The sequence below is a fragment of the Gossypium arboreum genome, chromosome 1 (genome assembly GCF_025698485.1).
Source record: "Gossypium arboreum isolate Shixiya-1 chromosome 1, ASM2569848v2, whole genome shotgun sequence".
NCBI lineage: Eukaryota > Viridiplantae > Streptophyta > Magnoliopsida > Malvales > Malvaceae > Gossypium > Gossypium arboreum.
This window is the reverse complement of record NC_069070.1, coordinates 87,692,636-87,718,658: the sequence shown is the minus strand read 5'-3', so window position 1 is coordinate 87,718,658 and position 26,023 is coordinate 87,692,636. Positions and strand designations below refer to the sequence as shown.

Sequence of the window (26,023 nt, the reverse complement as noted above, 5' to 3'; positions counted from 1 at the left end):
CAAATTTCAATTAATGAAAAACAATATAAGCAATAATGGTGATCAATTGATTTTCATGCTAGTGGTGAATTTATCCTTAAGTGACTCAATTAACAATTTCATAATTTAACAAAAATTTACCTCTTGGCCTCAATTTAATGGAAAAAAGAAATTTAATTGAATTATCCTCACTCAATTAAATTGAACTAAGTCAATTTTTACTCAATATATTCTCCTTTTGGTCTCATCTATCTAAATTTTCACTTAGAGTTGTCATTTCTAAGTTTCACCATTTATTCGGTTTAGTCCAAATTTTTAATTGAGTACTTAAACATAAAATTCACTTGCTACCAATCTAGCTTACCAATCACCCAAGTAATTTAGCACATACCCATAATGCAATTAAACAAATAATTCAATTTTATACAATAAAAACAAATTGTAAAGATGAAATTGGAAAAGTTAAGAAATGCTTAGGAATAGTGCAATAAAACTCTTGATTCCACTATAGAAAAAATTCAATCTACGAAATTTTTGAATGCCCAATTAATAATTTATTTAATTGAACAGAGAAAGACAATGTATTTAAAGACATGTTGTAGAAAATAAATTAACCTAGAAATAGTCCTTGTACTAATCTAACCTAAAAATACCAGCAACTTTATGAAAAATAATCTAACTTAAAATTATACTAACCTTCTAACTCTCCTTAAATGGCTGATTGAACTAGTATTTATAGGCAAAGCAACATTGAACCTTCAATTACAATTATGTCTCTATCATTAAACTTATATAAGGCAACTTTGACCCATAATTTCTTCAAGTTGCCCTCTTGATTTTGGTCGTGCCAAACTCGATGTCACAACATTATAAGACCAATGTCGCAACATTGACATTAAAGGGCTCTAGGTCGCAACATTGAAAGATGGAGGTCGTGGCCTTGCTTGGTTTCTTCAATCTAGTTCCAGGGTTGATGTCGCAACATTACAAGATTAGTGTCGCGACCTTGACATAAGAGAACTCTAAGTTGCAACATTGAAGATTGAATGTCACGACTTCTAGGTGCATCGAGATTGTCTTCTTTGGCTAAGAGAATCATACAGTGTAGTGACATACAAAAGTGATGTTGTGACCTTGGGGGTTAGAGAACTCCAGGTTACAACATTAATCTCTTGAGGTTGCAACATTGCAGCTACCTAATTGCTTGCCTCCTCATTCTCTTCCGTGAAGTCTCGAAAAATGTCTTAACCACTATTAAACTCTTGTAGACATGTAGTTGAAAATTGTATTCAAAAAGACATAAATAAACTACAATTTGCAATTAAAATAAATTCTAACCTAAGTACATAAAAAATGATAAAAAGACTCGAACCATTGCTCGAAAACAAACACTTTAAGTGCATAAAGAGCTTAATTTGTTAGATCAAAATACAATGTATCAATCCTAGTGTGGCCAGGGTCTTCTTGACATAGAGGATTAATTGAGATAATCTTTGAGGTGATGTTTGTGAAGAAGGAAATAGGGATAGTGAACATTAAAGGACTTTTGTTTGGGGTACACTCTGATGTTGAAGTAAATTATTGAGTGGAACATAGAGTAAAAGGAAGTTTTGAGATAGTAGATAACACTTTTTGGTTGTAAGGTGATTGGATTGTCTAGTGTGGGTTAAGTAGGTTGCCTTCAAATGGTGCAATGGTCCTTCTTTTATAACCAATGATAAGACAACTTGGTGTCATGTGTCTTTCTTTGTTGGTTGGCATGGAGATGCTTGTAGAGGTACAATAGAATCTTTTTGCAAGTTGTGCCGACAAAGAATAATTGTCTTTTTATGTTGGACTTCCTTAAAAGCTTAATTTAGTCATTTATGAGTTCCCTTAAGTCCAATTATTGTCGTGTAATTTTGGACATCGTCTCAAATATTATTGTTATTTGAAATCTTTCATCATTTATTTTCATCCAAAACTTTATTAAAAAAAATAGTTCATAGCTGAAAGAGTGCATGACGAATAAACTTGTTGACAAAATCTAGTTATGCTATTACTATTTTATTGTGAAAATATCCACCAACAAGAAATATTGGTCTTTCTATCTTGGACTTCATAAAAAACTTAACTTAGTCATTTCCGAGTTCCCTTAAATACATAAAAAACTTAACTTAGTTATTTCTGAGTTACCTTAAATCCAAATATAATTGTATACTTTTGGACCTGTCTCACGTATCATTGTTATTCGAAATTTTATTAAGAAAAAGTTCATCATGGTTAAAAGAGTTCATGACGATTAAGGCTTAGTTTGGGGCGGCAGTGCGGTGCATTTAGTTTACTTTTTGTCTCACACTACAGTATCACTATAATATCTAATCTCACTGCCACCGCTGTTTTTACACTAACCGCAATTAAACGCATCACTCATCCAAACTCACCCTAAATTTATTAACAAATTCTAATTATACTATTACTACTTTATTGTGAAAATATCCACTTACCTACCAACTATGCCACTATTTTCGAATTTGTACAAATAAATAATTTAAAAGAAAGTTAAATATGTCTGTACAAAATCTAAAAGAAATGAGATTTTTTCCCACGAAATCAGAATCATTTAAAAGTTTCCTTAATTTTAAATAGCAAGTAAAAAAAAAAAAAAAAAAAATCAAAACGTTTAGTGAACGGATAAAATATCAATAACAGAAATTGTTTATTGTTTTATTCCTTCTCCCCATCCTTCCTTTTATTCGGTGCATGTTCTAAGCCCGGCTCTTCCATTCTATATTCGCTTCAACTTCCGAATTTCCTATTTTATTTTAATTAGTTGAATTGACCATCTTGCCTTCAATCTTCCCAAATAGATCTCATTTCCCTTCTCTCCGGTCGTTCTTCTTTGATCCGCTAAGGGAATCAATCACTTCGAATTCTCTCAGCATAGAAAAGAAAGCGGCAGGAAATTTTAGTTATGTTGGGGACAGGATTGGGGTTTGGGAGAGTTCGTGGAGAAGATAGGTTTTACAATCCGGCCAAGGCGAGAAGGTCGTACCAGAAACAGCAAACCGATCAACTACGGAGGGCTCAAAGCGATTATACGGTCAGTCAATCGAATGTGACCCGGGAGTCAGAGAAGGGGCTTGGTTCAACTGACCCTCCTAAGCCAGTTTTGGTTCCCGTTTCAGAACCGGTTGTCTCTCCATTGAGTAATTTAGAGCGGTTTTTGGACTCTGTCATTCCTTCCGTCCCCGCACTTTACCTCTCTAAGGTTTGTTCCGTCTCAAAATGATAATACCCCTTTTTTTATTCTTTATTTGTTTTTTCTTTTGTTTGGGTTTAAACTAGTTCCCGTTGTAGATTTCGAGTTTGTTATAATTTGAAGTAAGATAAAGTAATGTTTTAATTTGTTTGTTTATCGAGTAGTGAAACTGGAATTCGCACAAAAACGTGTAAATAATTTATTTTTGGTGTAATTTAGGAAACTTTTTGGAGATTGAATATATATTTTAAAAAAAGAGATTGATATTTGAATATGGGTGTGGCAGAGGACGATGAGAGGGTGGCGGACGTATGACGGAGAATTTCAGCCATATTTTGTGTTGGGCGATTTATGGGAGTCATTCAAAGAATGGAGTGCTTATGGAGCAGGAGTCCCACTGATTTTGAATGTCTGTGATTCTGTTGTTCAGTATTATGTACCTTATTTGTCCGGTATTCAAATATACGTGGATTCCGTGAAATTGTCTGCCAAGTCCAGGTAAATAATACATTGCTTGCATTGAATTTATTTCCTTGCTCTTTAAATTTGTAGTGTATTATCATAATTTAGCTCTACATAATTTGTTTACTTCCTGATTTTTGTTCTCGTTAGTTAGCTAGCTATGTGATATTATTAACTTAATTTATGATTTTATTTTGTCAATTTTTATTTAGTCCATGGTTTCCTGAGTGGCTTTTTATGCTTGAATAATTGTTATATTCCTATGTTGAGGGCTTCCTTCTTTTTTTGAACCAAAATATCTCCCATAATTAAGCGCAATCTATAACTGTGAAAGAATTTGATTCTTGTAGTTACATTGTCTCAAGCTTCCTATGTTGCATGACTTGGATTTAGTTGTTCTTTGGGTTCATGTCTTCTTTATCTAGTAAGGATTATAGGGAATTCTTTTTTCATTTTATAGTAGTACCTTAGAAGGTGAAAGAGGTAACATGCAACTGCTAAGTACTAGAAGTGTCACAAGCCAAATTTATTCAAAGAGCACAACTGTATTTAAATTCATTCAAAACTAGAAAGCAAAGTAAAGTAAACTTTAAGAATATCTAATTTCAACAAAATTAACTATTTCAATAGCATAATGTGATATTTGAACTTAGAATGACAACTCTTCTTTTTTTCTCAATCAAGATCTATGATCTCTCTAGATAACAACACCATAATTTGCTAAACTAGAGCGCTAATTTGTTTCCAAGTATCCTTTAAGTTGTTGTAGACATGTTAACTATTGAATTAAAAGATCAACAATTAGGATCAAGCTCTAATAAGGCTACTCAAGGTTTGGTATACTCCTCTCCTAAATGCTAATCAACTTTCTCCTCATAACAATCAAGATCTCTTCTATTCTCCCCTTTCCAAGTTGCAAATAATAAAATCAATAATGTAATCAAGCAATTGAAGGATTATGTCTCTGTGGCTTGGACCTGCCAAAATGGGAGCCACACTCATGCAATCTGATATACACATATAAGGGTATGGGATATGTGTCTTGATTCTTTGGACATTGCTTCTTGTGATTGGCTTTTGAAAAAAAGAAGTGGTGGTGGCTATGTAAGTAGAAGAGAGGAAGAAGAAAAGCAACAATTGTGATAAAAAAAGAGGAAAAAGAAAGTTGTGGTACAAAAAGAGAAGAAAAAAAAGCTATTATCTAATAGAAAAGAAAAAGAGAGTAGTGGTTGGGTAAAGAAGAAAAAGAAGGTAGCGGTTGGAAAGAGATTAAAGAAAGAAGGGCACAAGTGGCATGGATGAAATGGTTTATGGTCTTTAGAAGATGTTGGCCTAAATTTTTTTTATATCAAACCAACCTTGATACCCAAAAATGGATTGATCTAAAAAATATTTCAGTTGATAATAATTAAAAATAAATTCGATAAATAAAATATCTATAAAGAAAATTTTCTTTTAAAAGAGTAAAAATTGTTATATACAAAATAAAGGTATATTGTATATTATAATATTTAATTTGATTTACATTTTTGAAATTATATTCATATATGGGATTTATTATAATATTTTAGAACTCTTATTAATAATCTTATTAGATAAAATTGTATGAAGGATTCATGCAACCATGTCCTTTTCTCAGAGCCTTTTTAGTATGTCCAAGATGTGTTTGACTTGTCTTATAGTTAGATACATATTCGTGTTCGACACTTGTATCTGAGTTCAAGCAACGTAGGATTTAGTAGAGAATTGAGAACAAATTAGGCATTTTTAGAGAGAGGAATCACAACCAAGAAACTAGAGAGATTTTGGTAGTGTTTACTATTTCTGTTAAAAAGTACTTTTGAGAAGATAAAATAATTATTTTAGACATGATTTTGTAAAATAGAAGATTTAATGGGGGATTGAAAAGTAATTTCATTGAAAAGCATTTTTCCAAAAGTCAAAAATTAAAAATTTTGGTTTGGGTTAATATCCAATTTAAAATCAAGATTTGATTTGAAAAGCTACTTGGTTACTAATTTTTTTTTTTTGGTATGAAATCATGATTTGGGTTGAAAAGTGTTTTTGAACCTTGGCGGTAAAAAAAGCTTGAGTCATTTTGGACAAATGAAGTGATCTCGTTTCTCAACCTTGTTGTCTTGGAAGATCCTCCTAAGAAGTGATTTATCCTAGAGGTAGTGAGTAGAGCTAATACTTTGCTTGACCTCCAGCAAATCCACATTGTGTATTAGGTTCATTATTAGGAAGGCCAATTAAATTGTAATGACATTTGAGTCATTTGGATTTTTGCGAACTTAACTTCTAAGTTTCTTGGATGGCTGGCTTCCTAGTTCTCGACTAATTGTGTCCATGTGAGCCATTGTATTTGCTATTTTGGGTTGAACTTAGGATTCCCCCTTTTCTTACCTTTGATTCCCCTATTCAGTGTACAACTCATGACTATAAAGAAAAAATGGATAAGGAAAACATTGAATGAAAAAGAAATAGAAGAAACAAGATGTTTGAATTAGAGTTAACTTGCTTAATTTTGATATTAGCATGTCTCGTTTCGAGTAACCACATAAAAAGTATTGTTTTGACATTGGGTATTTTGCCTGGTTAACTAAGTACTTGGAATGCCACAAGTTACCTTATTCAAAGCATCCAACTGTCATTTGAATTCTAAGCTAGAGAGTTTGCATCCGATTGTCATTTGAATTCTAAGCTAGAGAGCGAAATAAACTTTAGCACTGTCAAATTACAAAAACCAAGTATTTCAAGAGCATGAAAAGTTATTTGAACTTAGAATTACAACTCTCTCTCTTAATCAAGGTAAATGATGTCTCTTGATCGTGACACCATAATATTAATGATGCATTTGTTGGTCAAGTCTACAATGGAAGACATTGCAAAAAAAAATGCCAAAATCTGTGGAATAGTTGTAAAAGAAAAACTTACACCAAGAATCAATTTATTGCCTATAATTCTATAATGTTGTCAATTTGTTTTTTTAATGATGTAATGCCTATTATATAAAGGCCATCAAGAAGGGGAATGGGATGTGCAAAAAGAACCTAATATAATGTTTGTTTGAGGTATGAAGGTTCTCTTTACAGAACCTGAATTAGCTTTTTATTTTACATCGTCGGTTCCTCCAAGAAAATATGTAACGCTAGCCAAGACTAAATCGATCCTTTTAGAGGAAGGATGTAATGTTTCATCTTGCATTAACTCGGTCCTATTTTTAATGAAATGCATACCTTAATTGAGCAAGAAGGCTTTGATACCTATTTGACCATTAGAAGGGTTGATCATGTACTAAATATCATTTACCCACTTATATTTTTGTTTCTACGATGATATTAACATTGCAGGGTGGCACACAAGAAAGGGTGCAAAGAAATCTCCAACGAATTCATTGGAAAGGAATAAGGTGAATATTCAAGATTGTGTCATCTTGTGTCACTTGTAAGATGAAAAAAGTAGAGCGTTTACATCTAGTTAGTCTTTTACAATCACTGCAAGTTCCTACCCACATTTGGATCAATATTTCCACTGATCAAGTAGTCTATAGTCGTGATCCTCCTCACTATCTAACATTCTTGGGTCTTCAAGGGTGGATACGATTGACCAACCTTAATTAATAGAGAAGATGTTGATTGTTATTTGACATTGCTTATTGCAAGCATAAAATCGCCTGAAGACCACTTATGAATAAGGCCATCTTAATATTCAATTTACTTTTGGAGAATGGATTTGGTTACACATACAACCCTATCGACAAACTTCATTGACAGATCGGGCTTACTCAAAACTTACACCTAAATTTGACAGACACTTCCAAATTGCATGACAAGTTGGCTTGTGATCTACAGTTGGATCTTTTGCCTAGCAGCAAGACTCATAACGTGTTTCATGTCTCTTGAAAGTCTTTAAAGGAGATCTTGACTTCCACTACTAGCTTGCCCCTTATTGGATGGCAAAATTATTCCCCAACCTTAACATGTTTTGCAATCATGTATCAAATGTGGAACATGGGAAATTCTAGTGCAGAGGCAGGGCATGACCACTATTGATGCTACATGTGAAGTTATTTCGAAACTCTAGAATGCTTCCTTCAATTCGAGCTTGAGGGCAAGTCCTTCACCAAAAAAGGGAGTAATGTCAATGATGCATTTGTTGGTCAATTCTACAATAGAAGATAGATAGCAAAAAAAATTGTCAAATGTTAATTATTTTGGTAGTTATAATCTGGCATCGAGAATCAAGGGCTTATTAAGGATTTGACCAAGCCTAATTTATCAAATTGAATTGATTTTGCTAGCAATTTATTTCTTATATTTGCAGCTTTATTAATGTTTTCCGTTCTTAAATGATGTAATGTTTGCTATATAAAGGCTATCAAGAAGGGGTATATAATAAGTAGAAAAGTCTTTATAAGTTTCTCTTAAGAAGGTATGCAACACTAATAAGGGTAAACCCATGCTAATAAGTAGAAATAAAATTGAAGTTGTCAATTTTCATGGTAAGATGCATGTGGAAAGATTATTTGGATTAGAATGCTAGTTTGGAGAATTATTTTGAGTGGAAGTCTAAGGTAGAGGTTAGGAAAGTGTTGTTACTGAAACTAAAATTGAAGGGCACTGCACTTCAATGGTGAAAGAGAGTTGAAGAGGTAATGTGCACGTCAAGGTAAGCTCAAAATTAGCACATGGGAACACAAAAGTGAAATTGTGCAAGTAGTTCTTTTTAGTTGATTATGCAATGAATTTGTATGAGAAGCTACATTCATTGAGGTAAGAAGGATTAATGGGTAATACTTTTAAATTCAACAATCTTTTTATTCGAGTTGAGTTAAATGAGAGCAATGAGCAAGTGACCTCTCGTTAACTAACATGGTTAAATCAATCTATCAACAATTAGATGTGAGTGGTTTGGTTATTCAACCTTCAAGATGCAAGACAACATGCTTTAAGGGTCGAAAAGTGTGTTTGGTGTTATGGTGCGAGAAAAGGAATTGCTAAAAGGATTGATTGTGCAAAAAAAAAAAAAGTTAGAGCTTTTCGCGGTGTTAAAATGGAACAAGCAACCTTAAAAAAAAACTCGTGAGACTTTGAATCGCAATGGTGGAGCAAATAGGGGAAACCTTCAGGGGTGAAGAAGGGAAGTCCTTAGTGAGATTTGAGGTTGAAAACAAAGCTGGATAGAACGTTTCCAAAGTTGGAAGTAGTGCTCAAATACGTTTTACCTGTGACGAAAAAAATCCATAATTCTTATTCCTGTCCCGAATGAAGAGTGAGCTTAACTGAGATGGAAGAACAAGAGGAAGTAATGGAGCTTAACTGAGATGGAAGAACAAGAGGAAGTAATGTTAAACCATGTTTATGATGACTATGATGAATAGAACGAAGAAATTGATGCATATCCGTAGAGTGTTGGCAACATGAACTGAAGGCGAAGAAGAGGATTGAAGGCAACATAACATTTTTTGAACTAAGGTTGTGACTAACGACAAGGTTGGAGAATTTTGCAAACAAGCACTAGAAATTCAACAATTATTGAGTGAATTTGTTGATTTAGTCAGTAGTGATGTTATTAATTTGATACCAGGTCCCAATTTTACTTGCTCCAAAGAAGGATGGCTCATGGAGGATGTGTGCGGATAGTTGGACAATTAACAAAATCACCATTAAATACTGATTCCCTCTCTTAATTAAATGATATGCTTGATCAATTGGTTGCTTTTAAGGTGTTTTTGAAGATTGATTTAAAGAGTGGATACCACCAAATTAGATTGAGAGGTGGATATGAGTGGAAGACAACATTCAAGACTCCTTACGATCCTTGTGCATGGTGGCTAACGCCTGTTGGCCTTTCTAATGCACCTAGCACATTTATGCAAGTCATGAGTGAGGTATTCAAGCCATTTTAAAATCCCTTTTCATTTATTTTGATGACATATCAATTTATAGTAAAAGGAAGAATACTAGTACACTTGCTACAAGTCTTGGAAGTGCTAGAAAAAGAGAAGCTTATTATGAAATTGAATAAGAGCATTTTCTTGTTTGAAGAAATTGTGCTTTGGGGGGGTTGTTGTTGCTGATGGCATTAAACTAGATTTAAAGAAGTTTGAGCCATTAGAGATCATTTTATAGGTTGTTTATCAAGAATTTTAGCATTGTTATGAATTCTATTATTGAATGTTTGTAGATGGACAGCTACTAATGGTTAAAATCAACCCAAAAATCTTTTGAGTTGGTTAAAATTTTGATGACGAAAGCACATGTTCTTACACTTTAAATTTTGAAATGTTGTTTGTCATTGAATTTAATAAACCTCAATTAGGAATTGGGGTTGTTCTTAACCAAGAAGGAAGGCTCGTTGAATATTTAGTGAGAAACTATTTGATGCTAAACGACGTTGTTCCACTTATGACCTGTTGTTTTATGCTTTGGTAAAGATTGTTCAGCATTGGGAGCACTACTTGGCTTATCGAGAATTTGTGGTTTACTTAGATCATCAAGAATTGGAGTTTTTGAGTTTAAAAAGGAACTCAAGTATTGTTTGCTAAGTGGAGTGCCTACCTTAATGAGTTCAATTAATCAATAAAGTACAAAATCAGTGAGACAAATGTCGTGACAAATGCACTTAGTAAATGTTTTTTACTACTAGTGGCAATGAATGTTGAGGTGATAAGGCTTGAAGAACTGAGGAATCAATACGAAAGTGACCCATATTTTGGAACCATAATTTCTAAATTGGAAGGGTCAAATAAACATGAGCAATTGCCTTATTGATTACATGATGGATATTTAATTAGAGGCAATCGCTTGTGCATTTTTAGTAAAATTTCACTACGAGAACAAATTTTGAGGGAACTTCATGGAAATTGTTTGAGAGGGCACTTTGGAAGAGGCAAGACCATGAAATTAGTGGTAGATTGATATTTTTAGGTAAGAATGTACAAAGATGTGGATAGGTTGGTGAAAAGTTGTCCTTGTCCATTTGGCAAGGGTAATTCGCAAAATATAAGGTCATACACTCTATTACCTATGCCAGAGATGCCATGGAGTCATTGAAGCATGGATTTTGTCTTGGGATTACTGAAGACAACAAAAGGTTATGATTCAATCTTTGTCGTGGACCATTTTCCGAAAATGACACATTTCATTTCTTGTTCGAAAACTTTTGATGCTTCTCATATTGCTGTATTGTTTTTCAAGGATGTGGTAAGGTTACATGGTGTTCCTACATTTATGGTTTCCAATAGAGATGTCAAATTTGTAAGACACTTTTGGAGGACTTTGTGGAAGAAAACAAGAACAAAATTGAAATTTTCTAACACTTGTCATCCACAAATACGTGGTCTAATAGAGGTTGAGGTTGTTAATCAAAGTTTGGGAAAACTATGCTTAGGTGTCTTGTTGGGTATCATGTGAAGAGTTGGGATTTGGTTATTCCTCGAGCCGAGTTCGCATACAACAATTCTATGAATAGATCAAATAAGAAGACGCCTTTTGAAGTTGCTTGGAGTCGAACCTCAACATGTTCTTGATTTAGTTCCTTTGTCACTCAGAACTAGTGTTAGTGATGATGGAATCTTTTGTTGAATATATAGGGAAAATTCATCAAGATGTGATGGTTGCTGTGAAAATAAGCAATGAAGACTGCTAATGAAGCTAATCTACATTGTTTGAATAAGGACTCTTAAAACGGAGAATTAGTTCTCATACATTTGCAGTGAGAGAGGTTTCTAAAAGATACTTATCATAAGCTGAAGGTAAAGAAGTTTAGGCTATGTAAGGTGAAGAAACTTAGAAAAAGGTTGTTATTATTCTGCTAATTAGTTTACACCTACAAAAAGAGGAATTAACACAAACAAGGAAAACAATCCCTAAAAAACAATAACTTCCTAAGAATCAGTGACTGAGATTAGTTTCTATTTACAAGGAAACTCCTAGTAATAAGGTAAGTTTTACATCCTTAATCTTAGAATTCCAACACTCCCCTTAAGTTGGAGTGTAGATGTTTATCAAACCCGACTTGCCAATAAGTTCCTCAAACATGTTTACATTCAAACTTTTAGTTAACACGTGCGCAACTTGTTGTCTAGTAGGTAGGTAGGTGATGCACACTTCTCCTGAGTGTATTTTTTCTTTTATAAAGTGGCGATCTATTTCCACATGTTTGGTGCGAGGCCTAGTGTAAGGCACTTTTAGTTCTTCCATAAGTCTTTGTATCCAAACTCCTTCGCATATACCATGAGATAGTGGTCGATACTTTGCCTCTGTACTGCTGCGTGCTACAACAGACTGTTTTTTGCTTCTCCACGTCATGAGGTTACCCCAAACATAACTACAATAGCCACTTGTAGAGCATCTATCGTTAATGAGAACACCTGATGATGCATCGGTGTAGATTTCCACATTACGGTTGGCAACTTTCTTGAAATGCGAGGCCTTTACTAGGAGTCCCTTTCAGATACCTTAATATTCTATATGCGACTTCGGTACTTCTCCCTCGGGGCATGCATGTCTTGTTGATAACACTTACACTGAAGGCTATGTCTGGACGGGTGTGAGATAGGTAAATGAGTCTTCCTACTAGTCGTTGATATCTCCCCTTGTCGATTTCTTCTCTATCCTCATCAGTTCCCAATTTAAGGTTAAATTTCATAGGAGTTTCGGCTGGTTTGCAGCCCATCAAACCAACTTCTGACAGTAGATCAAGAACATATTTCCTTTGGGAGATGGAAATACCTGTTTGGGACCTTGTTACCTTCATACCAAGAAAGTATTTAAGATCCCCCAAGTCTTTAAGCTCGAACTATGTTCCAAGGAATTCTTTCAACCTCACAATTTCGCTTGAGTCATCTTCTGTTAATATGATATCGTCCACATAAATGATGAGGATGCAGCATTTTCCCTTTTCTGTGTGCTTGTAGAACATGGTGTGGTCTGCCTGCCCTTGAATATAATTTCTGCTGGTCATAGCTTTTGCAAATCGACTGAACCATGCCCGTGGAGATTGTTTCAGCCCATACAAGGACTTCTTCAACTTACACACTTGGCCCTTGCTTTCTTCAAACTCGGGTGGGAAATCCATGTACACTTCCTCACTTAATTCCTCGTTGAGGAAAGTATTTTTTACATCCAATTGAGTCAAGTGCCAATCAAGGTTGGCAAGAAGAGATAAGAGGACTCGAATGGTGTTTAGCTTGGCAACCGGTTCAAACGTCTCGTCATAGTCAAGACCATAAGTTTGAGTGAAGCCCTTAGCCACAAGTCGAGCCTTGTATCGGTCAATACGACCATCAGGTTTAAATTTCGTAGTGAAGATCCATTTGCATCCTACTTGTTTTTTTTCCTTAGGTAGATTCGAGACTTCTCATGTTTCATTGTTTTTGAGGGCCTTCATTTCTTCCATCACAGCTTGTTTCTACTCAGCTGATTCAAGAGCCTTTTCTATATATTTTGGAGTTTTTACAGAATCAATATTAGTCACAAAAGCTTTGTAAGACTTAGATAAATTTTCATAGGACACAAATCGAGAAATAGGGTGTTGAGTGCAGCTCCCTGTGCCCTTTCAAACTGCAATTGGAAGATAGATGGATGGTGACGGAGGTGAGACTTCTGTTTCAGAACAGTCCTCGGTTGGGGATGCAATTGGCATTGCTGTATCAGTTTCAGGAGAACGATTCCGTCGAGAGTAAACCTGTATTTTGAGAACCTGTTTTTGCTGTTTTCCTTGATCAGGGGGATGTACTTCGGTGGTGGTATTGTTATTGGGAAGGATCGGACTAACTTCTTGCTGCACAGGGGAAACAGTATCTAAATCTGGGATTACCATAGCACTTTGGTTGTTAGGCTTATTTGTGATAGTAGTGGTAGGATCATGAGGTATAATGAGGAGAGTATTAAGGGTCTCATCTTCATTGAAAGTCTCCCTCTGAAGATGAGATGCTGCAAAGTATGGTTCATTTTCAAAGAAGGTAACATCCCAAGAGACAAACATTCGGCGCAAGGTTGGTGAGTAACACTTATAGCCTTTTTGTGTGGGGGAATATCCAATGAAGATGCAGGTGTGGGCTCGAAGATCAAGTTTGGATTGATTTGGTTGATGGTTATGGACAAAAACTTTGCAACCGAATATTTTGGCTGGAAGATTAGGAACACGAAATAGAGGGAAGGACTTTAGAAAGGTATTTAGAGGTGTTTGGAAATTGAGGACCTTTGATGGCATTTGGTTTATGAGATAGCAGGCAGTGAAGACAGCCTCTCCCCACAAGTATTTGGGAACATTCATGGTGAACATTATGGCTCGAGCCACAGCAAGGAGATGTTGATTTTTTCTCTCAGAGATCCCGTTTTGTTGAGGAGTGTCAGGACAAGAGCTTTGGTGTACGATGCCTTGGTTAGAAAGGTATGGGCTTAGGACAGAGTTAAAGTATTCTCTCCCATTGTCAGTGTGGAGAGTATGTATGGTAAAGTTGAATTGGGTTCGAACCATTGAGTGAAAATTTTGGAATACTCTAGGTGTTTCAGATTTTTCTTTAAGGAGATAGACCCAACATACCCTAGTGTGATCATCAATGAATGTTATAAACCACCTAGTCCCCGTAATATTTTTCATTCGGCTGGCTACCCATAGGTCACTGTGGATTAATGAAAATGGTTGGGATTGGATGTATAGTTTTAATGGGTATGGCACACGGGTATGTTTGGATAATTGGCAAATTTCACACTTCAAGAAATTAGTACTTTTATTTCATAATAACAACGGAAGATGTTTCTTCAAATATCAAAAGTTTGGATGCCCTAACCTACGGTCCCATAACATAATCGTGTCCTCTTTTGAAGTGGATAGAGCCAATCCTCCTTGTGTTCTGTCTTTATTCCAAACATATAGTCCATCATCAACTTTAGCAGTGCCAATCATCCTCCCCGATTTCTGTTACTGTATCACACAACGAATTGCAGGACAAGTTTGGGACATGTAGGACTTTATCGAGAGAAAAATTCTCTGTTATTTGTACTTCTCCTACTCCAGCCACAGGTGAGTAAGAACCATTAGCTATGCGAATTCGGGACTTGTTATGATAAGAGGTGTAGGTGTAAAACAAAGTGGAGTTACCTGTCATGTGATCGGAGGCACCCGAATCGAGTATCTAAGAGGATTGATTATTAGATTCAAAGGCCATATTGAAGGCAGTACCTTGGGTGGCTAGAGATCCATGAGCAGTGGAAGTACCAATTATCTTATGGAGAGTCTCAAGTTGGGTTTCGGTTAGGTGAACATTGAGAACATCATTTGCAGCAGTGGAGGATAACAGGGCAGTCTTATTATTCTTCGATTTTTTTTCAGGATAGCCATGGAGTTTGAAGCACTTTTCCTTTGTATGACCAGCATGGTTGCAGTGGTTACATCATGGTCTGGTTGATCCAGAATCATTTCCAGCACGTGGTTTTTGTGGCTGTGGACCTCTGGAGATGAGGGCAGAGGTCTCAGTAGGCCGGTTGCCAAGAGTTGTTACATGTTTAGGTTCCTTTGAGTCTCCTATCATGACAAGACGGCGCTTTTTTTCTCTTCTAACTTCTGCAAAAGCTTCACCGATGGTTGGGAGAGGTGATCTGCCCAGAATTTGGCCACGGTCCTCATCTAACTCACGGTTCAATCCTGCTAGAAACTAATAAAGACATTCATTGTTGAGGTGAGTCATAAACTTGGTGTGTTCCAAGCCTTCACCCCAATTTGCCTCATAGTACATATCCAGTTCTTGCCACAAAATTTTCAGATTGTTGTAGTAGTGAGTTACTTCGAGTGTCCCTTGTCGGATATCTTTTAACTTAAGCTTGATCTCAAATACTTGGGAGGCGTTTCCAAGATCCGAGTAGTTTTCTCTGACTGCATTTCACATGTCTTTTGCAGTTTTGAAAAAGAGATAGGTGCGGCTTATATGGCCTTCCATCGATTAATTAGCCAAGCCATTACAATCGAGTTGTTGAGTTTCCAAGTGGCATAAGTCAGGTCAGCTGTCGTTGGTTGTGGAATTTCTCCATTGATGTATCTTAATTTGTCGCGACCACGAATCACCATAAGGACCGATTGAGACCATTGCAAGTTCTTCCCATCTAGCCGATGATTGGTGATTATAAGGGAGGAATTAAGTTCACCTTGAGCGATTCCCTGATTGACATTTTGAGTTATTTGTGAAGTCTCGGTTTGATGAGATTTATTAGCGTCACCCATGGGAGGAGGACTAAACCGGAGGATTTTAGGAAGGAGATTAGAGGCGAATGGCAGGATCGAATGAATCCTAAAGCTCTTGATACCATGAAGAAACTTAAAAAAAGATTATTATTATTCTGCTAATTAGTTTCCACTTATAAAGAGAAGAATTAACACAAACAAGGAAAACAATCCCTAAAAAACAGTAACTTCCTATGAATCAGTGACTGAGATTAGTTTCTATTTACAAGGGAACTCCTAGTAATAAGTTAAGTTTTCTGTCCTTAATCTTAAGAATTCCAACATAAGGTGTTGAAGAAAATAAGTTCTAATGCTTATGTGATCGAGTAGCCTATAGATTTCCATATTAGCCCAGTTTTTAATGTTTATGACTTGGTAGTCTTTTTGGGTTTTGATGGGAATGTTGTTGAATTTTCAGACCAAATGCAGTAACTTCCTAAGGTTAAGTTTGAGGTTATCGACGATGTGTTGGATGTTAAAAAAGTGAGGTCTAAAAGAGGTAACAAATATAAGAGGTTTTTGGTGAAATGGTTACATACTTGTATTGCAGAAGAAGAGTTGCAAAGAGTTGGTACAAAGATTTATTCTGATGTTGTAAAGGTTCTCATCAGAGTTGAGTTTCCCAGTAGGGGATAATGAAATGAGTTTAAAATTAAAAAAAAAAATCATTTATTTTATTATTTCAGTTTATTTATTCAGTTTGAAGTATTAGATTTTTTTGGACAATTAGGCTTTTTTTTACCTGAGGGTTAAGTTTAAGATTATCAATAAAACTCTATTTGCATGAAAACCTAGAAACTTTGCTTGCAAGAAAGTCTCTTATATATGTCTAGGAGTAGACTTATATCATTATTTATTTGAATATAATAAAGAAACCTAGAGGTTTTCTATAACCCTAGGTTCTCTAAAGTTTCATCTCCCTTCTTACTAAATTGTTTAGTATTAATTTCTTCTTTTCCTGTAGTTTTCTCACCAAACCAAACCATTAAGTCTATTAACTAATCTAGAATAGTATTCTACTTTTAAAGTTTAGATTTGTATTTAGCATTTTCAACTCATGGGTGGAAATTTAAAAACTTCCCTTTTTTGCATTACTCCCTTTGTCTTAATTTAAATGCCATAGTTGACTTTTTGTTGAACGCTTCAGTGTCGCAATGGACTCTTGATTTGCTTCATATCCCTAGTTGATCCGCATATACATTGGTTCTTTTGCGAGGCCATTGTGCTTTGCTCTAACTACTTAAAACAACTAAGGAAAATCCTTTGTTTTGTGTTTTAGTTCCTATTTAATGCAAAAATGCTCATGCTAAATGTAATTGTGTTACAAGGACATTTTTTAAGTGAATCAATTATTTTGTTAAATATAAGTGATGAACTTGAGTAATTTTTATGAGCAACATAATGATTTCTTTGTTTCCAATTTTTCAATAAATGTATATGGAGTTGAAATTTTATGGTTCCAACGTATGGATTGAGTGTAACCAGTGTTGTGCCCTAGTTCCAATTTAATGCAAAAAAAGAATTATTTTTGTCAATATAAATAGAGGTTACATAGGTACTTGTTTGAATAAAAGATGTAAGCTAAGGAAATTAAAACAAGGATTATGAAATTAAAGAAAAACTTGTAATACCATAAAGATATTTTTAATTAAAGAAGACTTTTAATTAAAGATCTCCTAATAAAAATAAGCAAATATCTTTTTAAAAATAATAATTAACGTTTCCAACACCAAAATAATAAGATATCTTGCAAACCAAGGCAGCCATAACACTATTTGTTAACCTGTGGTAATGGAAAACAAAGAAAAGAATATACTGATGAAAAGTCACATATTTAATCTCTACTTAGCGAATTTATATACAAGTCTGTATAGTCTAAATAGGAAAAAAAAAATAAAATAAAGTCCTAGAATTAAGCTTAAGAATCTGTAACACTTCCTCTAAAGCTGAAGCATAGTTATTGATCATCCAGCTTGTTACATTTGTTGTCTTTGTGAACAAATCAACTAGTTTTTCTGTTTTCACATAACCTGTGGAAATTGAAAATTTCAAAATTCTCCTGAATAAAGTGATAATCAATTTTTCACTATAAATTAGATTTGAGGTAATATAAAGAACTGCTTAATTATCACACAAGATCTCTGTCGGTGACAAATACTTTAATCCAATTTCAGTTAACAGATGTCGTAACCACATAATTTCACGTGGATTGTGCCTTAGCCCTGTATTCTAACTTTGTGCTAATTGAGATACAACATTCTGCTTTTTACTCTTCTGTTATACTAAGTTTCCACCAACTAAAAATAAATTACCCAATAGTAGACCTTTTATCTATCATAGATCCAGTTTAATCAACATCTATAAGACATTCAATATGGGTATGTCTATGATTATTGAATAATATGCCACCTCCAGGAGCTCCTTTCAAGTAACATAGGATATGTTTTAGGGTTGTCCAATATTTGACTGTGGGCGTTGACATAAATTTGCTAACAATACTACGACTAATGCGATATTTGGACAGAGTTATAGTGAGTTAGTTTAATTTCCCAACTAGATGCACATTGAGAACTATTGGAGTACAAGGTTTTGCTGCCAATTTTCCAATTTTTTCTAGAAGATCAAGAACATACTTTTTGTGAGACCAAAGAATTCCCTTTTTCTTGTCACTTCTATCCCCCAAAAGAACAACAGGCCCAAGTCTTTCATGTAGAACCTGGAACGCAAAAATTACTTGAGAGAAGAGATTGTTATATCATTTCTTGGAATAACAATATCAACATGTACTACACAAGAATAACTCCAACCTCAAATCGTTTGTAGAACACCGAATGATTACAATCGCTTTTTTTATGTCCAAATTGTTGAACTATTTCATTGAACTTTCCAAACCAGACACGAGGGCTTTGTTTCAATCTATAAAGAGAAATTTTTTAGATGACAAAGCTTTCCATGTTTCCCTTGAGCAACAAGCCTAGGTGGTTGCGCTATTTAAACTTTTTCTTAAAGATCCTTATGAAGAAAGTCGTTCTTTATATTTAATTGGTGTAAAGGCCACTTATGAGAAGCGACTAGTGAAGGCAAGAATATCTAAGAAATACACCCTTTAGGGATTTTGAATTTAACAAAACAAGTGTACGTGAAAATTCTGAGTTCCACCGTGTATAATGATTTGGATGGAAATTGAACATTGTATGGGTTATCATCATTAAGTATGGAGGAAGACATACGATTGAGCAGAAAGTAGGATGTTGAAACAGCATTAACTTAAAATTGTTTGGGAACTTTTGTTTGACATAAAAGAGCTCTAGTTGTCTCAAGGAGATGTTATTCCATTTAGCTACTCCATTCTGAGATGGCGTGTCAACATAAGAGGATTGATGAAGAATCCCATTTTGGGTCATAAAGGCCTTGTAGAAGTTGGAAAAGTATTCTCTAGCATTATTGCTTTGCAAAAGCTGGACAGACACACCAAATTGAGTTCTTATCTTGGAACAAAAAAAAAAAAAGAAAAAAAAAGAGAAAGCGCATTTGATCAAAATTTTCATAAAATATATCTATGTCATTTGAGAATAATTGTCCACAAACATAACAAAATGTTTAAATCCAAGTTTGTACTATTGAACATGGTCCCTAAAAATTAAACTAGCTTGTTTGTTAGCTTTTAGTCTTGAAGGGAAGCTCCATTGGTGCTTCACCAAGTGGCATGCTTCACCCAACGAAGGTAGGTCTTAAAATTGTGGACTAAACTTCTTCAACAAAGAAAGAGAAGGATGTCCAAATCGACATTGTGCATCAGTAGGACAAGCCACGGATTGAGAAGCCCACGAGTTGAAAATATAAAGACAATCAAATAAGTCATTTACCAATAGTGTGTTTGTCATAAGATCCTGTAAAATATAATGATTGGTAAAAAACAAGATTGAGAAATTTAGTTCACGGGTAAGAAGATTGAGAAATTTAGGTCACAGGTAAGTTCACTAACAGAGATTAAATTAAAGTTGAGGTTAGGTAAATCTAATATTGATGATAAGGTGATAAATGAAGTTAGATTAATATCTGCAGAACCAACTACTTTATAGGTGTATCCATCAGCAATAGGAAAAGTAAAGGTGAATTATGTGACCGAAAGGTAGAAAAAAGGTTGGGATTACTTATTGTATGATCTGTAGCTCTTGAATCGATAACTCATGATATGACTGAGAAGTAGCAAATCCCGCAAAAAGAAGACTACAAACAGTCCAAAATAGTGCCCAAATAGTGTTGAAACAGTACCTAGACACCACCCAACGTGAACAGTATCAAACAGTGCTAAATCTCAAAAAATAAACAAGCGACCCACGAAACCTCCTCCGATCAAACAACTGACCATTGGGCTAGGGTTGGACAAGAGAGTCGATGGGGATGGAAGCACGTGAAGCAGGGCTGCAGACCTTTAGGTGGTGGGTGAGCCTCATGCACAAGGTCTCTAATCACCGGAAACTGCAGATTGTCAATGGAGACGGTGGCGCACCTCCCTGTACTGGTAGTGTATCCAAAAAACTACTTTAAAAATGTAACCCACAAAATACCAAACAACGAAAATCAAACTCACTAAATTAAGCCAAGTGGCTTTGTTACCATGTTAATGGAAAAAAAAAAACAAAAGAATAGACTGACAAAAGAATAAGACTGATGAACATCCATATATTTTGTCTTTAGAGTTAGCGTATTTATATACAAGCCTATATAGTCTAAATAAGGACAAAATAAAATAAAATTCTAAAATCAAGCCTAAGAATATGTAACAACCTAGATCAAGCTTAATAGCTCTTGCAAGTCTGTTAGGAATTGTTACTGTTTGGCGCTTGTATCAAGTAATATAATCCAAAGTATTTTGTGTTATATCTTTTCCCCTTCTAGCCTCCATTTGTTATTCTGTTTTGAGAAATATATTTGGTTTAAGCAAATGATTTTGGTTTTGGTTGCTTCCATTTGTTTTTGGCTCAGTAGTTTGTTAAGAGTTGTCATTGTTAGACGCTTGCATCAAGTAATGTAGTACAGACTACAAAGTATCTTGTGTTATATTTAATAATTATTGTTTCTGTTTATGACATAGGCAACCAATTCAGGATAGTGATAGCGACTTTAGGGACTCGAGCAGTGATGGTAGTAGTGATTGTGAACCTGAAAGAGGATCAAATGTTTTGAGGGAAACAAGAAATCACTACATGGCAAGTGAGATGTCTCTTAGGATGGATAGACTATCCATGGGAGATCAGCAGATACTTCAAGAAGACTTGTCTAGTGATGAGGCTGAATTTGTCAATTCTCAAAGTTGTTTGATTTTTGAGTATTGTGAACGGGACCCTCCTTATAGCCGAGAACCTTTAGCTGACAAGGTTAATATGTGTTACGCTTTTTCTCTCCTCTTTCCCTTTTACAGTAGGATCAATGCTTGTCTCCTGAACTTAATATGTGCTAACAGATTGCAGATCTGGCCTTCCAGTTCCCTGAATTGAAGACACTAAAAAGCTGTGATTTGCTATCTTCCAGCTGGATTTCTGTTGCATGGTATTATTATCTACTTTTTTGACAATACATTTGTTTCCAGACATGAGTTTGTACTTGACTGATATCATATACTCTGATTCTTGTAGGTATCCAATCTACAGAATACCTACTGGACCTACATTAAAAGATTTAGATGCTTGCTTTCTGACTTACCATTATCTTCATACACCTATAGGAGGTAATATAGAATATTTTAAATTTTTTCATTTTCAATGAGTGTGAACTACGGAGTGATTCTAGGTTTTCTTGTTAAGTGATCTTTTCTGGCTTTCATTTGTTATTGTGAATCATTTACATTTCTATCAACTTTTGTGAATTACTTTGCCAAATGGTGCTAGAGGGTCTCTCCTAATATGTCTATTATTCAAGTACTGGAAAAATAATAAAGCAATTCTTTAATAGTCAAATCTTCTAATTTTCATCATTTTTCCTCAAAAAGTTTTACCTTGTTTGACATCAAAGTAGTTACTCTGAATCTTGCTTTATTTTACCTAAGTCTGACTTTTAGTTCATTTGTTAAAATTTTTGGTGGATAAAAATGTCTTTTGTAGTGACTTTTTGTTGCTGATTGCATAACCTAGTTTTTACAGACTTGTCATTAATCAGTGACAGTTGGTGCTTGCATAACTTTTGGTAGCATATCTCCTATTGTTAAAGATTTATCATCTGTTGCTTTTATGTAACCTGTCATTTTTCAGGTGGAGAAAGTGCTCAGGCACCTTTTATTACTTGTCCCAATGACATGGATGATGTTCCAAAGATGTCATTGCCTGTCTTTGGTCTCGCGTCATACAAGTTCAAGGGCTCCTTGTGGACACCTAATGGAACAACTGATTGTCACTTGGCAAACGGCCTCTTTCAGGCTGCTGACAATTGGTTGAGACTTCTTCATGTTAATCAACCAGATTTCACATTTTTCTGCCGCAGGTGATAGTTAGATATCTCAGTAATGGTAGTTCTAATCATTATTTGTCAAAATATTTCCTACAAAAACTATAGTACTTCAGTTTTGGAGGTCAAGGCCAAAAGCTCAATGTGGGGTGATCGTCTTTTTTAATAATCTATAAAAGAACTTGCAATAATAAAAAAAAAAAAACAAAACAAAAAGAAAAGAAAAGAAAAGAAGACCGATTGAGAATGCTGCTAGCTGAAAGTGAAGAAGTGAAGCATTTGAAATAAATAAAGGGAGTGAATGGAGAAAATTTAGACTCAGAGCTCAAGCCAGTGTGAAGGTGGTTTCTGCTCGGTATCTGCATGTTAGTTCCTTCTTGCTTTTCTTTTTCCATGTTTTTAAGTTGAAATTATGGATAAATTAAGCAAAACCAGGCCCTTTTATTCTGTCCTGATGATCATGTAGGATTTTATATTTTACCCGACATTGTAGAGGGGATTTTGGTACGGTGGTTGTATAAGTGCGACCTTTGAGCTATCCCTGTTATTGTATTGTAATGCTAATAATGTTCATTAAATTTAATCTCTTAAGAATGGTATGTTAAGAGAATCAGTTTTAATGAAAGGAAAGTGATATTGTTTCAGTAGGTAATTGGCGTTTCTGGTTCCTTGGCGATATACTATACTCTTATTAGCTTTCACTCTACATTTTGGTTTCCCCGTTGTAATAGCAGATGCTACGGAAATGTCATCTATAGCAATGAGATATGATCTGCCATGGAGGGTGATCAATGTACAAGGCATTGACTCTGCTTCTTGAGGGATTTTGTCACTGAATTATTATCATTTACATGTTATGTTATTAATGCCACTGAGCATTGGACATGAGGCTGGCTACAGTTATGGATCCAACTGGACTTAGACCAGACTGAAGTTTATGCTGGTGGTTACGTATTTTAATTTCATTATGGTTGTCAACCAAACTTTGTATTTTTCCTAAAATTTTTGTATCTGACAACATAAAAAGTCAATTATGGTAATACACTATTCATAGGGGATGGACATGGAGCTTTGAGTCCAATGCCTCGGACCATATTTCGAACATCATTCTTTTGAGAGAAATCCAATTCAGTTAGTTGCTCTATTGACACCATTATAGTCTTTGCAAGCTTGTCTTTCCTCATTCATCTTCATCCTTTATATGTTGAACCATTCCTTACTGTTGCACCCATTTGCTTCAGCCTCTTCTCTTGTTGTAAGCTCAACGCAGTCACATCAATGTAAACCATGCATTGGAACAAAATCCAAAATTACCAAGCTGAAGACTAAATAGAATTAACTAACCTCTAGAAAATTGGCTGACTTCTAAATCTGATTCGTGGCCAAGAATAAATGTGCCGCTCGAATTATACATGCTTCTTGCAATTTAGGAACTTCATATGATTATCTTTCTTTTCTTCTCCATCTCCTGGTTTAAACGAAGAGTCTTCGAAATGGAAATTGAGCTGCTTAGTTTTTTTCTTAGTAAGCGACCACTGGCTTCACGAACTCCTGCATATATATATAACAAGCATAAATCTATACATATTGTACACTTGTTATGGGATAAGAAAAGAAGCTATTAAGGTTGTTAGCAGTTAGGGTTGTTAGTTATAGTTAACTGTTAAGATGGCTGTTAAGGTTGTTAGTTGTTATCATTTACTGTGTTAAATATGGATTAGCATTGTTGTATTAGCATGAGAGTTAATTCAATGAAGATGGTTTACCTAGATCTTTCTTTCTTTCAATATAGTATCAAGAGCTAGGTTTTTTGGGTGAAGGAAGTTAGTTTTGAGAAGGTTTTTCATGGCTCTAGAGGTGGTTCCAAGGTTTGACAGTTCGCATGTTCTTCAAACACAGGTGGTTAGACACATCCTTCATATACTGAGTCAAGATTGACTTCTTGTGTTTTCTCCAAGAAGATTCAACATTTTCTCAAGCATGACACTATCAAACTTGGTGAGAATAATTTTCTCTTCTGGAAACATTAGATTCTTTTGATACTTGAAGGATATGATCTACAAGGATATGTCCTAGGCACCGTTAATACTCCCTCCCAATTCTTGGTTAATGAAGGTCAATTAGTTGAGGATTTTGAGTTTCTGGTCTATCGACAACAGGATAAACTTTTGGCTTCCTGGCTTTTATCCACTGTCACTGATAAGGTTTTGGTTTATCATACTAGTTTTGAGGTGTGGTCGACTATTAAAAGGAGGTTTGCTATGAAGTCTAGTATCAAAATATCCAGCTTACGTCATGCCTTGTATTATCAGGAAAAGGGTCAACTTACTATAAAAAATATCTTTTGAAGATAAAGAATATGTGTGACAGTTTGATTGCTGTAGGTAACATGGTATTTGATCAAGAATAGGTCAGCATAATCTTGGCAGCTCTCTCGATTGAGTTCGAATTTGTTCAGGTTGTTGCATCAGTGACTCAGACGTCTCTTGACATGCTAACTGAGATGTTTCTCAACTGCGAAACAAGACAGCTGGAGATAGTTACCGATGTACCCATACAGGTTAACTTGATAAATAGACAGAAAGATGATAGTGATAATCATTTGAAACAAGATTCTTCTAGTGGTTATTCAAGAAACTACAATCAAGGGTTTAAACACAAAGGAGAAAGTAAAGGTACTTATGGTAGGTTTACTCGCTCTCGGCCTCAATGTTAGTTGTGTGGCAATGTTGGCCATCTGGTAAAAATGTTACTACAGGTTTGATGAAATTTTTTTTGGATTACCTGGTGATCAGGGTCAGTTAATGTCAATCAACCATCATAGTTTCGATAATCAAAGTGGTTCTGAAAGTCAAAACTATTTTGGTGCGTTGCCTCGGTGTTTTAACATGCAATCCTGTTGTGGTGCTCCTCCATTCCACAATAAACAACCCTCTTCAACAACGTATATTGAGAACAACAATCGAGGTCATCTTCACACTTCTCTTGATCAAGCTTGGTATCTGAACTTAGGAGCAACAAATCACGTGACAAATGATACGTCTATGCTCACAAATGTTGTGCCATATACAGGTATGAGTAAGCTGCTGATGGGAAATGGTCAATTTGTTCCTATTACCAACATAGGTTCTTCTGCTGTTTTTACTAGTTCTAGGGCTTTGCAACTTAAGAATGTTTTTCATGTTTCAACTATTTGTAAGAATTTGGTGTCAGTTGGCCAATTTGCTAAAGACAATAGGGTCTATTTTGAGTTTCACCCTTTCAATTGTTTTGTGAAGGACATTCAGACATGGATCACGTTAGTAGTGGGCCACATGCATAATGGGTTTTACAAGTTTGATGCTTACAACTATTGGTGAACATTCAGGTGTTTCTGGAACTACTTTTGGTTTGAGTTTTTCCACATGTGTATCTAATGTTGAGGTCCAAAATGTTGAACTATGGTATAAGAGGCTTGGTTATCCTTGTCCTAGAGTTCTTACTCAAGTATTATGCAGTTGTAATATTCATTTCAGTAAAGAAAAATTGTCACAAGTATGTATTGCATGTCATCTAGGTAAAGCCTACAAGCTGGCTTTTTCTTCACCTAGTACAATATATGCTTTTCATTTTGAACTGGTTTTCTTGGATTTGTGGGGACCAAACGAAATTGTATGGGTTTCTTTATTA

At 35.0% G+C, this 26,023-nt stretch overlaps 1 protein-coding gene and 2 long non-coding RNA genes across 3 annotated transcripts; 2 read left to right on the top strand and 1 right to left on the bottom strand.

The window, feature by feature from the left end:
• The first annotated feature begins 2,634 nt into the window (after positions 1 to 2,634).
• On the top strand, positions 2,635 to 23,006 carry LOC108489463 (uncharacterized). Its single transcript, XM_017794027.2, has 6 exons — positions 2,635 to 3,229; positions 3,507 to 3,718; positions 21,009 to 21,291; positions 21,378 to 21,463; positions 21,550 to 21,641; positions 22,162 to 23,006. The coding sequence occupies exons 1-6, from the start codon at positions 2,933 to 2,935 to the stop codon at positions 22,392 to 22,394; spliced, it is 1,203 nt and encodes a 400-aa protein (XP_017649516.1). The 5' UTR covers positions 2,635 to 2,932; the 3' UTR covers positions 22,395 to 23,006.
• Positions 23,007 to 23,822: 816 nt separating this feature from the next.
• LOC128279344 (uncharacterized) lies at positions 23,823 to 24,864 on the bottom strand. Its single transcript, XR_008283949.1, has 2 exons — positions 24,684 to 24,864; positions 23,823 to 23,905 (listed from the first exon to the last, which is right to left on the bottom strand). It is a non-coding gene; the product is annotated as an uncharacterized LOC128279344 (long non-coding RNA).
• Positions 24,865 to 24,944: 80 nt separating this feature from the next.
• LOC128293772 (uncharacterized) lies at positions 24,945 to 26,023 on the top strand. Its single transcript, XR_008283948.1, has 3 exons — positions 24,945 to 25,038; positions 25,150 to 25,426; positions 25,633 to 26,023. It is a non-coding gene; the product is annotated as an uncharacterized LOC128293772 (long non-coding RNA).

Bases quoted from the DNA above. Each gene is read 5' to 3' on its own strand.
- LOC108489463 (XM_017794027.2), top strand. From the start codon at position 2,933: ATGTTGGGGACAGGATTGGGGTTTGGGAGAGTTCGTGGAGAAGATAGG. The intron at 21,292-21,377 runs GTTAATATGTGT...ATGTGCTAACAG, and splicing joins GAGAACCTTTAGCTGACAAG to ATTGCAGATCTGGCCTTCCA. The intron at 21,642-22,161 runs GTAATATAGAAT...GTCATTTTTCAG, and splicing joins TCTTCATACACCTATAGGAG to GTGGAGAAAGTGCTCAGGCA.